Source organism: Carassius auratus, unplaced genomic scaffold (genome assembly GCF_003368295.1).
Source record: "Carassius auratus strain Wakin unplaced genomic scaffold, ASM336829v1 scaf_tig00215812, whole genome shotgun sequence".
In the NCBI taxonomy this organism is placed as follows: Eukaryota; Metazoa; Chordata; class Actinopteri; order Cypriniformes; family Cyprinidae; genus Carassius; species Carassius auratus.
Genome location: NW_020528254.1, coordinates 67,967 through 84,731, shown reverse-complemented (window position 1 = coordinate 84,731; position 16,765 = coordinate 67,967). Strand labels below are relative to the sequence as shown.

At 36.1% G+C, this 16,765-nt stretch overlaps 1 protein-coding gene across 2 annotated transcripts in view; it reads left to right on the top strand.

Annotated features, from left to right (window-relative positions):
• The window catches only part of LOC113095964 (immunoglobulin superfamily member 21-like), a 105,676-nt gene that overhangs the window by 23,188 nt on the left and 65,723 nt on the right, over positions 1–16,765 (top strand). For both annotated transcript variants that reach the window (XM_026261333.1, XM_026261334.1), the window contains exon 2: positions 16,199–16,320. In XM_026261333.1, coding sequence (XP_026117118.1) covers positions 16,199–16,320 — 122 coding nt within the window. The remainder of the gene's footprint in view (positions 1–16,198; positions 16,321–16,765) is intronic.

The window sequence follows — 16,765 nt, the reverse complement described above, 5'->3', positions numbered from 1 at the left end:
AGAGTTTGTGGTGAGCTCGCCCGGGTTTTTAAGCACTTCACAAGTTGCAAGCATCAAGGCCGTGTCCTCTGTCTCCAATGCCACAAGAACGTAAACATTTATGCCTCGACATGCTCCCAAGTGCCCCCCCTCCAACCTGAATCCATTAACCCACATTCCTCTCAGCCGCTTTCTACACCACAACTGCTTAAGCAAGCTTTCACAAACAGTTTTGTGTCTGGACAACAAATTAGCTGCCGCAAAGAGACAGTAGGAGGTTTTGAAAGCAGAACAACACAAACTATTTACATTCATGAGGATTGATGGGATATCCTTGGGTTCCTGTTGTGGCTTTGTTTTTTTATAGCTTTGATTTCTGTATCAGGAGCGTAAAATGTGTCTTCAGGGGAAGAAAAAAGGTCCATGCACTTTTACTCTCTAGACACCTGAGACCTTCACAGGTCAGCAGCGTTGTTATTTTTATTTTTATTATTATTATTTATGTTGTTTTCTCTCTTTCTCTCTCTTTTTCATTTACGTACTTTTTGGTGAAGAAAGGAAGAACATTAATTATGTGTACAGAGGAAAATGGAAAGCGCACCACATGTCTCCTCAGAGACTTTAATATAAAGCATCCCTAAGAAAACCCAAGATATTACAGTATATGTTAGTACAAATATGCTATGCACAAACACACAAGTGAAATAACATAAATAGGAGAAAATGTGTTGGCAGAAAGCGAGGGAAATAGAAATAGAATAGAGTTTTTTTGTCAAGGATAGAAAGTCATCAAAAAAAGAATTCAAGGTGAAATGCACACGGCATATGAAAACAATTAACAATCTAAGTCAAAGGAGAAGCTCTTGTCATGAGGGACATCAACACAGCACTTCTTAGGCTGTGACTAAGAACTCATTATGCGTTTCTGACAGCAACATGGCTCAAGCTCTATCCGCAGGCTATGGCATTTCTTTATTTTTTTTTCTCCGTAGTGCGGGAAAGGGCATTAAGTCAAGCCCCACAGGGAAATTACAGTGTGAGGCTACAAACCCATATCACAGAATGCAAATACACATCACGTCTCAAACCTGAAGGGACAACACATTTGATCGGCACATTGAATGGTGCACCTGAAATAATCTCAACAACACTAGACTGACAATACAAATTAACAGCGCCTGGGTAAACATTGGTAAACATATAAGACTGCTCAATTTGTACTCATGTAAACTGCCACAAATAATTTATATTCTGTTAAACCTGTCAAGCTTGTGTGCTCTGTGAAGTCAGCGCACTTAAGTCCAATATTGTTAATTAGCGTCTTGCCACCGGAGAACAATTATTTTAATCAAGGCAAAGTCTATAGTAGAGGTAGATCAGGAGGCGCGAAAGTGCTGTAGGTGCTGTGTTAGTTATCAGCGCGCACATTGACTCAGTCCGACTTACTACTGCAAAACAGCCATTTTATTAGCAGCTAAAGTGTCCAACCGAGTGCTCAGTATTTTTGGGTGCCATTTATGGAATTTACCTGGCATGTGGCAGGAAGCTGTGATGTTTTAACAACTGCGGGGTTACACATTCAATTTTAACAGTTTCGAAAATATCTCTATTTGGTAGGCAGCGTCATTACCTGCTGAGAGAGAGAGGTGATAAACACAGCCCTTCAAAAAGATTTGACTTTGTACTAGTGAGAATTCTAGCACAACAAACTCAGTACAGAAACTCAGAAAGGTTTAATGTAGTATTTAGAATGAAGATAAGGAGGTCAAAGGTCACTAACTATGCTTTGAACGATTCTAGATGGATAGATTATGCTAAGTAAAACTTTGTTTGCTGGGTCCGTGATGTTATATCAGTTTGTATTTTATATTATATATGTGTGTGTGTGTGTGTGTGTGCGCGTGTGTGTGTGTGTTATAACATAATATACATTATGCCTATTTATTTATTTATTTGTACATTAGTATTCACATATAAATACATTTTTGTGCTTCGTCCATGTAAACAGTCCGTTACAGCATGTTTTAAGTTGTTATAACAAGAATGGACATAATAGACCCACTATGTTGCTAATATTATTCTGAATACAGTATTGACAAAAGAAAAAAAAAAAATAGGGAGAGAGAGAGAGAGAGGAAACCACTAATGGTTCTTGGGTGAATAACTGTAATAAGCTCTTTAGAATCGAACATGAACACAAAGTAAGGCCTAGAGAAATAAAGGGAAGTTTTACAGCTAAATTTAATTACAAACCTGCCTCTCTGCACTGAATCAGCAGGCTGTTAATCAATTATATCTAAAAATCATGAGGTAAAGTCAGACTAATTTAATTGAGAAATAACTGAACGCTGTATGCTTTTGTTTTAATTTTTAAAGTATTATTTTTTTTTAATTATAAAATATTTAACATTTTAACTAAAGGAATGTGTTTAGTAGCATACATAATTAATTTCTGAATCAAGAGTAAATTTGACTGGTAAAGTTAGCAGCTATTTAGAATGTCACATTTGAAAACTGTAATTGAGGTCATGACCGCATCCTTTAAAAAAAAAGTTTTGATCAAATTCAACATGACACTGTGTGCCCTCGTTGCAAAGAGAAATCTTATGGAAGGCATTCACGACGAAAGCTTTTTTCACACGCTCTTTGAGTACGGCTGACATTTTTTGGTTTATCTTTAAAAGCTTCCCTCTAACACTCCATTTTAAAAGTTCCCTTTGAAGCCTTCCCTTCAGCTGCCATAACCCATAAAAACCCGCTAGTGCATCGGCGTCGGTACCACACGACAAACAGAAAAATGCAGGAAAACCAGATTTGACACATGGCGGAATACTTGCATCAAAAGACAAGAAGAGGTTTAATATTGAATGAAGGGATTTGTTCTGTAATTAACTGTGTCAAGTACAGTTCAGCTGGCGGAGACAAAGTCGAACTTCAATTTCTAAATCATTTGTAAGTAATAGGCCACCGTCTGTTCCATCTGTGAAGTTTGTTAGGTAAGTCAATAAATAAGTAATATCACAACACGCTTGAAATAAAGAGAAATATAAAAAAATTCCTCATGGATCAATATGTGAGACAGAGGAATATTTGAATGCTTCATCACAGGATAAACGTTTTCATTTATTAATTATTATTATTTTTTTTTTCTTTGTGCAGGAAACAGGGAAAATGATTACTTCAAATCTCTTTGTTAATCCTTGGTAACCTGCCTGACACCTTGTCGTCAGAAAATAAAGGCCAAATCCCTCGTCTGATAAGCCTGTCTCTGAATGATGCCTCTGTCATCTCAGTAATAGGTGGAACCTTCAACTGCAATGTTACACGGGAAGTTCATGGGGGGGCTGAAAATTGTCGTTTCTTAAACCTGCCATTGCAGGATAGTTATGTCAGAGAGATGTTGCAAACAAAAATATGTTTGTTCCTGTGTGTAAACATTGCAGTGTAGATGAAACCATATATATATATATATGTATGTATGTATGTATGTATGTATGTACGGATAAACTAGAATTGGTCTTAAGTCTTAAGGTCAGCATAAAATGTGATCTATTTTACTTATTTCAGAGTGAAATAGTAAAATAGGATTCATTGAGCAAAGAATTAATTTTATCCTTCAGTAATTGACTAGATCAGGAAAAGTGAGTTTTACATGTTAGAATGGAGGCAGGTGAATAGAAGAGTATAAAGTAAAGTCTTATATGCTTGTTTCAAGATTGCATTTATTTAAACTAAGAGACCGTCAGAACAATAATAAAGTGAAAAATTATTAGAATCAAAAATGACAAAAGATCTTTTCTTCAGATTAACATGCATAATTGTTTACAATTAGTAATGTTGTGATAGATAGCAAATACATCTTAAGTTAAATAAGTATATGAAAGAACATCTAAACTTTATTAGTTCTAGTTCTATACAGATATGCAGCGCTGTTGCTATATTATATAAAGTAATATACACATTATTTTCAGCTGAGGCTGACATTTTGTTAAGTTAATATTATCATGCTTAGACTAGCTTTGCATGATTCATGCTGCGCCACCGCCAGGTCCAGATGGTGAGGGTCTCTGTCCAGAGGGGCAGGTGTAGAGCAAAGAGACAGTCTCTTCTGGAAAGCTCCAAACATATGCAGACACACAGGATCTGCTGTGGCCCATAATGTCTTCTGGACCATCTGTCTGCTGGCGCTCGTGCCCACCCCTGCCTGTTAGCATCTGCAGAAGGATAAAATGAAATATTCAAATGACAGATCAACTGAATAATTATTGTCCTGACTCCATGGTGAGGTGCCACAATTTGTATGCTTTCCCAAACTCCTCAAAAATATATTTTATAATTATGATAATTGCACCGATTGTATTTTTTTTTCTTTTTTTTTTTTTGTTTTTTTTTTTGGTTATTGCTTTTTTTATTATTAATTTATTATTATATCTTTTTTTTTTTTTTTTTTTTTTTTTTTTTTGTAAGTGGGACCTGCCAGTGCCAATTTGTGCTGATTGAGTTTTCTGTCTAAGAGCTATAATTGACAGCATACAGCTTACCAACAAAAATCTCCTTTTTCAATGCAAAGCAAAAGAAAGAAATGATTATACAATTTCCCTCAAATTGCACTAATCTCTAGGATTTTCTGTGATGGATATTTCTTATTTCTTTAATTTAAATAAAACAACCAGGTAGTATGCATTTACGCGATGAAGGTGTTTCTTGAATATTTCCCATCCGTGCAAAAGCAAAATATATTTTAAAAAACATAATAAGTTATTACAAAATGATGTAAGTACTAAACCAATGTTCCAAAATGAATGCTAAACATTCAAAAATGTACCTGACCAAAATATTGATGCTACATGAAAATAAATAGCTATAATATTTATCACCACAGAATAAGTATCGCAAAGATATTTACATTTTGAAAATCCCTTATTGTCTTCTTTGGTGGAAAATGTGCATGCATGTAGAGTACAGTAAAAGTTCAATTATGATTTTTTTTTTTTTTTATCTGTATTTCATGTCTTCAAAATAACCCACGTTTAGCTCTCTCATGCCCAAAGGATTAAGGGTGAGCTCTCCTTGGGGTCTATGTGTCCTCTTTTTGCAGCACATTGTCACCTTGTCCTTCAGGCAAAGCTTTGTTTTCCTACTGCAGTGACGCTTGCATAATGTGTGTTTTTATCTCTTCATTGTCTAAAGTTTACATAACATTATATATTTTTTTTCTGAAATGGGTGGGGGAATAGATGATTGTGTTTGTTTTTTGATGTGCATAGTTAAGTTTTCCTAGAGATGCACTGTTCTAATGTTATCAAGCCCTGTGGCACTTCAGATGACAGGAAATGAGTGGAAGTCTATGTAAGGAAGTCCCTAATTACTGTTAACATGGGGTCAGGAAGTGCTTCCTGTCTTCCCTGTTTTGTGGGAAATTGGACCTAATGCATGATGTCCTTCTGGCAGAGCAAGACAACCTTGTTTAGCCTTACCCTTGGTCGTCAATGTCCTTAAGTAGTAGGTTAATATATGCCACAAACAGTATATCATTCTCTCTATCAAATGTACCCTTCCTGTTTGTTGTTCTGCTTATTAGAAGACAAAAATTCTCACATGACTTTATCTTTGACCAGTTTTGTGTAGTAGCAACTGAATATAACATTATATGAAGTTGCTCCCACAAAAAGAGACAAATTCATATTGTAATTCATATTGTTTTGTTTTTAAATTGAACTGTATGTAATTTATAATTGTCTATGTCTTATATGCCTGTATTCCTTAAAATATACACTTACAATCAAAATAAATTAACATCCAATATATTGTAGTTTACAAATGTAAGTTTGTTTTTTTTTGTTTTTGTTTTTTTGCATTTGCATTTGCAATTTAGTAGCACATTAAAAGGGATAATGTCAATATATATTGTGATATACAATGTATATTTTGAGGTAGATAGATCATTTTAAGTGACTAAAAGATATCTTTCTTTGAAACAAGTCTCACTTTGGTTGATGTTTTGTCAACTACTGCATTGACATTCATACATTTTTAAGTATGGCTTAAGTCTCCAAATACTTTTTGATGCCACTATCTGGCCTTTGGCTTGACCTTGTGAATCCAGAGCAGTTCAGATGTCGTGTCTGCCCTGCTTTTGGTTCAACTGGATTTGGAACATGTCTGGCAGCATGAGTTTTAATCCCAGAGTTCCAATCGGCCAGAGAATGCCTAATCCAATCACTGCTCTGTCCTCTCTGGTGGTCTTGGAATGGAAATGAGAGACAGCCAGCCTACAGCATGTGACACTCACATCAGGGCAGAGGAATATTTATCACCCCAATGGCCATTTTCATACATATACATTGGTTCCTAATTATAGTTTGGGTTTTACCTTATCAGGCAGATATCAAGCTATAAAATGACCCGTGTGATATGTGTGGGCGCAAGGTGGGTGCCCTGAATAGATATAAAAATATATGAAACTGTATGCACTTTTGACTGCTTATGTGTCTCATTACTGTAGTTTCATTTGTTATGACACACAAAATGCAAAGAGCCTGTCAGAAACATTCTTATGCTAGACATGCACATGACGGCGCTGCACTTTGAAGACAGGATTTATATAATGGCATCTATCAGCTGCTTGAGGTGGGATGGTTGTGTGCCTGTGTTTAACTGGATAACCCGTCCCATGGCATCTACGGAAGCCCTGCAGAGAGGCAGATCCCTTTCAGTGTCATAGCCAGGAGGGAGGAGACATCTGACAACTGCAGCGTGAAATCCATTCAGCGTGCCTCTCACTGTACTCGGCACAGCGGGGACCTCGGCTCACCACGGGTTCCCAGGTGAGCAGGTAGAGCAGTTTAAGCTCCCATCTGCATCCTGTGGAGACATAGCGGAAATATCACAAGGATCTACTGGAGAAACACCGGAGGCTGTGATTTAGTTACAGTTATTATGGCACAGCATTGAATTAGACTTTTTGTGTTGGTTTGAATGAAGATCCCCTGGTGTTGAGGAAACGGCCACACTTCCAGCAGTACAGCCGACCCATTTCATGTGCCTTTCAGAGCGGCCATTGTTCCCATTGTGGGGCACAATATTAAACCAATTGCCATGCAGATGAGCTGTTCCATAAGACTCTGATCAGCACAATGTGCTGATCACGTCTTTTTTGTTAGCATTTCATCAATGCGTCAGCTCATACTAAGAACTGTAATAAATCATATTAAACCCGAGTTCCACAGTTATACAGTCTGCAAAGGATAACAGGAGCCTACAAAGATGCTTTAGTAAAACATCATGCTTTAATGAGTCAGCCTCTGTAGATTAACATTTACATGAGAGTTAATTTAATATTTTAATTTACTGCAATTAATAATACATTTTCTCCTTGCTCACTGTTTTTCAGCTATACATGGTACATACCAATAACTAAAAAGAACACAAATGGAAAACAAGGTGATTTGTTGAATTTTAACATATTCAAACAATGGTAAAAATATTTAGCTTACCTTCTGATATTTTGGGGACATTATTTTATTTGTATTATACACGCACACACACACAAACATATATATATATGTATATATATATATATATATATATATATATATATATATATATATATATATATATACAGTATTGTTCAAAATAATAGCAGTACAATGTGACTAACCAGAATAATCAAGGTTTTTCGTATATTTTTTTATTGCTACGTGGCAAACAAGTTACCAGTAGGTTCAGTAGATTCTCAGAAAACAAATGAGACCCAGCATTCATGATATGCACGCTCTTAAGGCTGTGCAATTGGGCAATTAGTTGAATTAGTTGAAAGGGGTGTGTTCAAAAAAATAGCAGTGTGACATTCAATCACTGAGGTCATCAATTTTGTGAAGAAACAGGTGTGAATCAGGTGGCCCCTATTTAAGGATGAAGCCAACACTTGTTGAACATGCATTTGAAAGCTGAGGAAAATGGGTCGTTCAAGACATTGTTCAGAAGAACAGCGTACTTTGATTAAAAAGTTGATTAGAGAGGGGAAAACCTATAAAGAGGTGCAAAAAATGATAGGCTGTTCAGCTAAAATGATCTCCAATGCCTTAAAATGGAGAGCAAAACCAGAGAGACGTGGAAGAAAACGGAAGACAACCATCAAAATGGATAGAAGAATAACCAGAATGGCAAAAGCTCAGCCAATGATCACCTCCAGGATGATCAAAGACAGTCTGGAGTTACCTGTAAGTACTGTGACAGTTAGAAGACGTCTGTGTGAAGCTAATCTATTTTCAAGAATCCCCCGCAAAGTCCCTCTCTTAAAAAAAAGGCATGTGCAGAAGAGGTTACAATTTGCCAAAGAACACATCAACTGGCCTAAAGAGAAATGGAGGAACATTTTGTGGACTGATGAGAGTAAAATTGTTATTTTTGGGTCCAAGGGCCACAGGCAGTTTGTGAGACGACCCCCAAACTCTGAATTCAAGCCACAGTACACAGTGAAGACAGTGAAGCATGGAGGTGCAAGCATCATGATATGGGCATGTTTCTCCTACTATGGTGTTGGGCCTATTTATCGCATACCAGGGATCATGGATCAGTTTGCATATGTTAAAATACTTGAAGAGGTCATGTTGCCCTATGCTGAAGAGGACATGCCCTAGAAATGGTTGTTTCAACAAGACAATGACCCAAAACACACTAGTAAACGGGCAAAGTCTTGGTTCCAAACCAACAAAATTAATGTTATAGAGTGGCCAGCCCAATCTCCAGACCTTAATCCAATTGAGAACTTGTGGGGTGATATCAAAAATGCTGTTTCTGAAGCAAAACCAAGAAATGTGAATGAATTGTGGAATGTTGTTTAAGAATCATGGAGTGGAATAATAGCTGAGAGGTGCCACAAGTTGGTTGACTCCATGCCACACAGATGTCAAGCAGTTTTAAAAAACTGTGGTCATACAACTAAATATTAGTTTAGTGATTCACAGGATTGCTAAATCCCAGAAAAAAAAAAATGTTTGTACAAAATAGTTTTGAGTTTGTACAGTCAAAGGTAGACACTGCTATTTTTTTGAACACAGCCCTTTCAACTAATTGCCCAATTGCACAGCCTTAAGAGCGTGCATATCATGAATGCTGGGTCTTGTTTGTTTTCTGACAATCTACTGAACCTACTGGTAACTTGTTTGCCACGTAGCAATAAAAAATATACTAAAAACCTTGATTATTCTGGTTAGTCACATTGTACTGCTATTATTTTGAACAATACTGTATATATATATATATATATATATATATATATATATATATATATAATATATATATATATATATATATATATAGTTATTATTATTATTATTATTATTATTATTATTATTATTATGGCACAGCATTGAATTAGACTTTTTGTGTTGGTTTGAATGAAGATCCCCTGGTGTTGAGGAAACGGCCACACTTCCAGCGGTACAGACGACCCATTTCATGTGCCTTTCAGAGCGGCCATTGTTCCCATTGTGGGGCACAATATTAAACCAATTGCCATGCTGGAGCATTTAAACTGATTGAATAGAATAGAATAGATAAAAAAAAAAAAATAGAATTCAGACTGAGATGTGCAAGCTAAATATTATAGCTAAAAGCTAAAAAAACGTGAACGTGAATTTGTATATAGTTATCTAAACATCCCAATGTACTCAAGTTTGCACACTACTACACATGTGTGTGACTGTATATTTTGTTACTGAGTTTTGTTCTGTTCTCATCATTCTCGTCATTTCCTCCACTTAATCAAGCCACTCTTCTTTAAAGCTTGATGACGTGTTGAGCTATTTCACCCTCAACCATTAAAGCATTCGATTTCTCATTTGATTTCTTAGCGACTCATTTGACACACATCATTCTCTTTCTATGAAACCTGTAAACCGCATTCATCGGTTCTAACTCTATAGCGACAACCACTCAATAGCAGTTTGCCTGAGCATTACAATTACTGTATATATGCATGTCATTCATAGAAAGATTTGTCTATGAATTCATGAAAGAAGTCCTTTTCTATGGGCAGTATGTGTCTGTTTCAAATTGAATTAAGTGAGGGTAAAACTCTTTCTGAATTGGGCTATAAAAGCCGTTATCTGGCTGATGTGTCCTGGCTGCCATGGTAACCAGTGGCCTGGGTGTTGTTCACAGACATCCCGGCACCCAGTCCAGTTGTTGGGTGAGGGGGCTATTAGTTTAATAATAATATATCTGATTTGTCTAGCCATTACAGTATATATTTTATCAGTGTACATGTTCTCTGTACCACATCCATAACATCTGGTTTCTTAGCTCCATGTTCCTCTGGTTGGGCTGTAAAGCTTATTCAGTTTATACAACTATTGCTAGCAGTGGCACTTCATGGTCCGGTAACCATTCCCTGGATGAAAGCAGGTTAATGGCAAATAAAAGTTGTTTACAAAAGCTTTATTACCCAGGCTAAGAGAGCATGTTTTGCAGGGGGTTGTATGCTTTGCACACAAGACTAGACTGACTGGATGAACGATATTTGAAGAACATACAAAGGAAGACACAGGAGTGTTGCTGCAAATTTTGTATAGGCACCCCATGTGGCTGTTTGTTTAGTATGCTAAGCCGCAATCTATATCCGTAGTGACTGCCTTAAATCTTTAGAAGATACAAGCTGAGAGCAAGATTATTGATATGTACTTTGAGTCGACAAATAATTGTCTCTCGTGTTATCAACATACGTATGACGTGTGCTATGTGGGTTATTATTTTGCTGTTAAATCACTAATAGTAGGCCTGTCAACCTAGTCAGGTTATGAAATAATGGCTTAGAATAGGGGTGGTCGTAGAGCGAGACAACAGTCCAGTTAAGTGATGGGTGTAGGAGGGAAGAGAAGAAAAATAATCTAAGCCGAAAAAGTTTTTGACCACATATCTGAAAGGATGACAGCAGTGGGTGTATCTTAAAATACAACAACAACAATCCATTTTCTATACTTATGCACTATTGTTTGAAAGTTGGAGGTCAGTAAGATTTTTTTTTTTTTTAATTAAGAAAATCTCTTATGCACATTTAGGCAGCATTTATTAGATTAAAAGCAGTATAACATGATCTTTCAGAAATCATTCGATTTCGATTCAATTCGATTCAATTTGGTGCTCAAGAAACAATTTATTTTCAATATTAAAAAAAGTTATTTCAGGATTCTTTCATAAATAAATGCAAAAGCTCATAAATTGAAATCTTTTGTGACATTATAATGTTATACTGGTTCCCAATTTAATACATCCTTACTACATAAAAATATTAAGTTACATATTAATAAAACTATATTCATTGTTTTGTATCATTGCAGCTTTGAGTTTGTCTCCGTTCAGCTGAACGTATTGGATAAGCCAAAGTAAATCAGTGTTCAAACAGTATGTTGAAATGTATGTGAGGTCTGCTACATCATTTTCAGTGAGACTGTGGTAGTGATCAAAGGGTCACGATCGGATTAAGCCATTGAGTGTCTATGTCAGTGTGTATGTGTATGTGTGTCCTCGGGCTACAGAAAGGGATTCAGGAATGCTCTATAAATAACCACAGCTCAGTTAGGCCCGAGGGATGGGGTGCCACTCTGCTGAAATGAGCTGAGTGAAGGTGTGAGAAGGCCAAGGCTTCCATGTGAAACCGCAGCAGACGGCGTGCATTGTTTACACTCGGCAGGGATCCTCAGCCTTACCCACTTGTACCCTTGTAGATTGCACCCTTCTCCAACCCCTGTTGATCCTGTTTTCCTGCTTGGCTGCTCCTCTCTGTAAGGTGGCACTGATCAAAGTTGACTGATTAAAGCTCAGACATGTTTGCCAGAGAATGAATCTGAATATGTTTCTCCTGTCTGAGGCTAGTTTGAATGTAAGTGTTAGTTTAGGGCCCTACGATTTCCATGATGCAGCATATTACTATTTCATTTGATAAAACTTATATTGTCATATCATATACTCATATATACTCAAAGTTCTTCACCACAACCTGTCAATAAAAAAAAATAAAAAAAGGTGGTTTAGCTTGATGAAACTGTGACAGAAATATATTACTATTGTACATCAGAATGAAAGTAATGATAACAATAAAACTTTATTTAAATCATTATAATATGCATTTTTGTTTACTAAAATGAAATTTAAATGGAAGAAAAGGAATGAACAAAAACATTAAGTAAATATCATAAATATCATTTTAAAGTAACATCCATCAAAATAAAACACCTACTAATCTATCTATCTATCTATATCTATATCTATCTATCTATCTATCTAAATATATTTTTTTTTTTTACCTGCAATTAACCAATGCCACAGAACCATGAACATGCAAATGTGATACTTAATTATTACAATATTTATTTTAAAATTAAAGGGGGTTCTTTAAGTTAATATGTTAGGCGAAAGAGGTTCCAGGTACCCTACTGTTAGAGTCTGTTGTGGGTACACAGAAAGACTTAGAAGGCGGAGATCGTTCTCGCCCACCCAGATTCTCTTCCTCCTCTCCAGATGGTATACGGCCACTGTTGTACTTCCGTGTCTTGGCGGTAATGTGTGAAACAGATTCAATAAACTACCCCGCGCTGGATATGTTTCCACCATGTGGCCTTTTTTCCTCAATAAAAGCACATTTATCTGGTTTCCTGTTGTCTTGTCTGTCTTGTTCCACATTCTCATAGCAGAGGTGGTTATTAAGACAACAGAGCGAACAATCATCCATTATGGATGCCCTTTCGCATGGGCGTTCAGATCCATTTTGATTAAGAAGTGAATTTATTAGGGCCAACATGTATGAGTACGCAATGGAACAAGCCAGCTAAATGTCTTTCGTTAACTTCATCACCACAGCCATATGCATTTTTATCTTCAACAGTGCTTTTTAGATTCAATTAGACATTTTTCCTGTGTGTGTGTGTGTGTGTGTGTGTGTGTGTGTGTAGACCAGTATATAGTATGCATGTGTAATGTATTCAAGATGTATATCTGTATTAGCAAAAGGCATTTTTAATATTTTTAAAGAATGTTTTTTTTTTTCTGATTTCCTTTTTGATTTCGTTCCATTTCCATTTCGTTTCTGTTTTTTTTTTTTTTTTTTTTTTTTTTTGACAGTATAGTGTGGATACCCCTGCATCAAACATGTGTAAAACTATTTGAAAAAATATGAAGTAATGAATGGTTTTATTATTATTATTTGCAAAATAATATATTTTTTTTTTTTTTTACAATGCAATGCAAAGTTATTGGGTACAATAAACGTCCTTAGTTTACCTTAGTTAACAACATACACTGAAAAAAAAAAAAAACATTCTAAAGCATTAATTAATCCTAATGTTAATTTCAACACGTATTAATTCCTACAATCAAAAGTTGTATCTGTTCATATTATTTAAAGCACCTGAGCTAACATGAACTAAAAATGAACGTGTATTTTTAATACCTAACATGAGTAAATCCTGTAAAAATGTATTGCTCATTATTAGTAAATGCATTAAAACTAAGGATAACTAAGAAAGGTCACTGTAAAGTGTTATCATTTATTGCATACAATTTATTTCAAAAATATTTTGAAGTTATGACTGAACAAGACAACATGACATTTTAATCTGAAAGGGTCTTGAGATGTTCTCAAACATCATGTTTATTAATTAGTTGATTTCATTTTTTCATTTATCCCGTTGAACAGCATTTCTCATTACTGTCCTCTTCTCTTGTCATGAGGGCAAAGTGGGTGGCAGTGTCTATTTTTTCAAAAGGCACATTTCACGTTTCTGTTTATCAGAGAGAATGTCAGAACCTTTACTCTGCCTCTCCCACTCATCATGTGCTCACTGTTTTTAGCTTGCTGCTTATCGAATATTTTCATACGTGCTGGAATAAACACGAGCACCCTCTCATTTCATAATGCCTGTAAACAGAGCAAACCCTTCACCTTATGTCTCTCCACAATTACAGATTTACATTTTTCTTCAGAGTCTCCTTAAGGGTAAAAAAGAAGAAATTTCATATATGTATCTATATATCTATATATATATCTATATATATCTATATATATATATATATATATATATATATATATATATATATATATATATATATATATATATATATATATATATATAAATGCTCATATAGTATGTTCAATTTTCTAATTTTATATTTTCTTCTGTATACTTCTCTAATGCAGTTCATTTCATATGGTTGTACATTAAAGGGTAGAATGCAGTTTTTCATAAATCTTTTAAACGGTTGCTGGATTGCATTCAAAGAAATACAGGTAGACCCATCTCAGGCTGTCCATAACAAGACTCTGAAGAGCTGAATCTGTATTCAGTAACTGGGAGCACTTTATGTTTTGTAAGACATTTCAGACAGAAACAATGTTGCATTTCATCTTTTAAAGCATTTTAAAGCATTATTGGAGTCAACTACAGAAGCAACTAGGATCAACCTGAGGGGAACGTGCAACTATGAAACACAAGTTTGCTTTTAGTGACCAACCTTTCAGTCTCACCACTTCCCTGTAAACCTGTAGCAGAACGTAGAGGGAGCCACAGCAGCTGCATCCTTGCATGCTTACAAGACAGCCAGATGGTTAGAGGGATTGTTGTGCTCAAAGTGCAATGCTGAAGCATTCCATGGATGGGTTTTAAGTGGTGTCACTTAAAAATGCCTTGGGTTGTCAAAATCAGCATTTTGCTGACCTGTTTCTCAGACACACTTGTTTGCTGAGACGAAGGGATATATTCATCAAAAACCGTAGTCATCACATTTCTGACTATGGTGGAAAGATTTTGGGAAGGATGTAAACAGTATATACAGAATTTTTTGAATTTGCCTTATAAATACCATAATTTTGAAATATATTTATGTAGTTTGAATATATTTCATCATTTTGTTTTGTTCCTCTTTCTTTTTATTTCTTTCTTTCAAAATCAAAATATACATTTCAGCAAGAAATATTAAATGTTTACACATTTTCTGGAACATCAACATGTACACTGTATTTGCTTCACGAAAAATAACGTTTCAACTCTGAGGTAAAGCAGCGGAAACAGACTTCTATATGCATGCATAAAGAGATGGTAGAGCTAGAAAATATTCTTAACCCACACAGTTTCATATATAAAAGGACTCTTGCTCCAGGTGTATTAAAATATATCAAATCTTGTTGGAATTGCTCTGGAATAGCTCGCTGTTATTGTGAGTTTTCAGATAAGCATTGTGTAAACACGATCCTATACGCTTGTTTATCCACTGTGTTCATTTTGCCCATAATTCCTTTCTAAAGAGTATTTGAGCAATTATGAATCATTGTGTGTTGTAGTGGCTGTGGGCATTTAGCGTGAATCTCAAGAGAAATAAGAGGTTATTGTGGCCATCCTACACTCATTTGTGAGGGCAGCGTGAATTGTTTGTTTAAATCAAACCAATTTAACATTGTACTCCTGGTGCTGTTGTTCCCCACACAGAGGAAAACCAATCGCAATTCCACCTAAGACTGATTTACAGCGCCGGGGGAGCAGATTAAGAGGCCATAGATACCATCTCAAGTGTTCGCCGAAAGAAAGACACCTGTCCCGTCAACAATTCCACTGCTTCAACAGCAGGCATTAACACGTCTATTAAATTCTGTCACCCCTCTTTCTCCTTCTCCTTTCTGTGCACTGAAGAGAAATCGCAGTCATTCAGATGCTAAGCGACTTTCTCTCCCCTGTGGATATTAGCGCAAAAAGAGCCACGCTCCATCATTTGCCAGGAACGTCAGGGAGGGGGGAAAAGACACAAAATGAGCCAATGCTGCTGCGAATATCCCTCACCTCTGCAATATCTCTTCACATTTCATTACCTTCCCTGTGCCACAAACCAACAAAATGCAGCAAAAACTTCAGTCATCATTAGATCGCTGCCTTATAGTGCACTAAATTTCTTAATGCCACATGTGTAAGTGTCTCGCTGATTTCATCATGCTCGGCAGGTCTCCGAGAGCTCGTTTAAATTCATCCCTTCACGAGCTCTTAAATAATATACCAATAATAACTCTAAACGGATCAATCTGATCATTTTAAAGTGTGAACGCTAACTTTGCCTGTGGGCATCGAGCTCTTGTTCCATCTCATCTCATTATTTATGTATAGTGGTCTACGGAATATCCACTTCATTATACGACACATCATTTTATTAATATTTTATTCTTATTTCTCAACAGGTTACTGATGGAGGCACTATTAAGCAGAAGATTTTTACGTACGATGCTATGTTCAATACCAATTACTCCCATATGGAGGATTACCGGAGACGGGAAGACCTGGTGTATCAATCAACGGTCCGGTAAGAGCCCCTAGCCGTCATTTGATTTGACACAAAATAGAATATTTATGTGATCTGATCACCAGAAGTGCCTAATTTTATTCATATAACAGTGGGCTGTGATACTCTGACTGTAGCACAGGCTGACATGCAACATTTGTGTTCAGTTCCTGATGGTTTTCTAAAGAGAAATGCCTCGGGTTCCTTCTGCATTAATTATTTTCTGGGTGCATCAGAAGGGCATCTGTGCAGTCTTGTGTTATGAGTGCTGCATTTTTTAAAACACTTTGGCATATTAAACTTAAATCAATGTTCAGCTCTGCACAATTGACCAATCAGACCAGTGTGAGGTGGGATTAGAATCTCAGGTGTATTCTGTTTAATTCTGTTGAGTTCCATCTAGTCGTTCTGTGGTTCCTGTGTATACTGGTCCCTTGAAGGCCTAAAAAAGTTCGACTCTTTAACT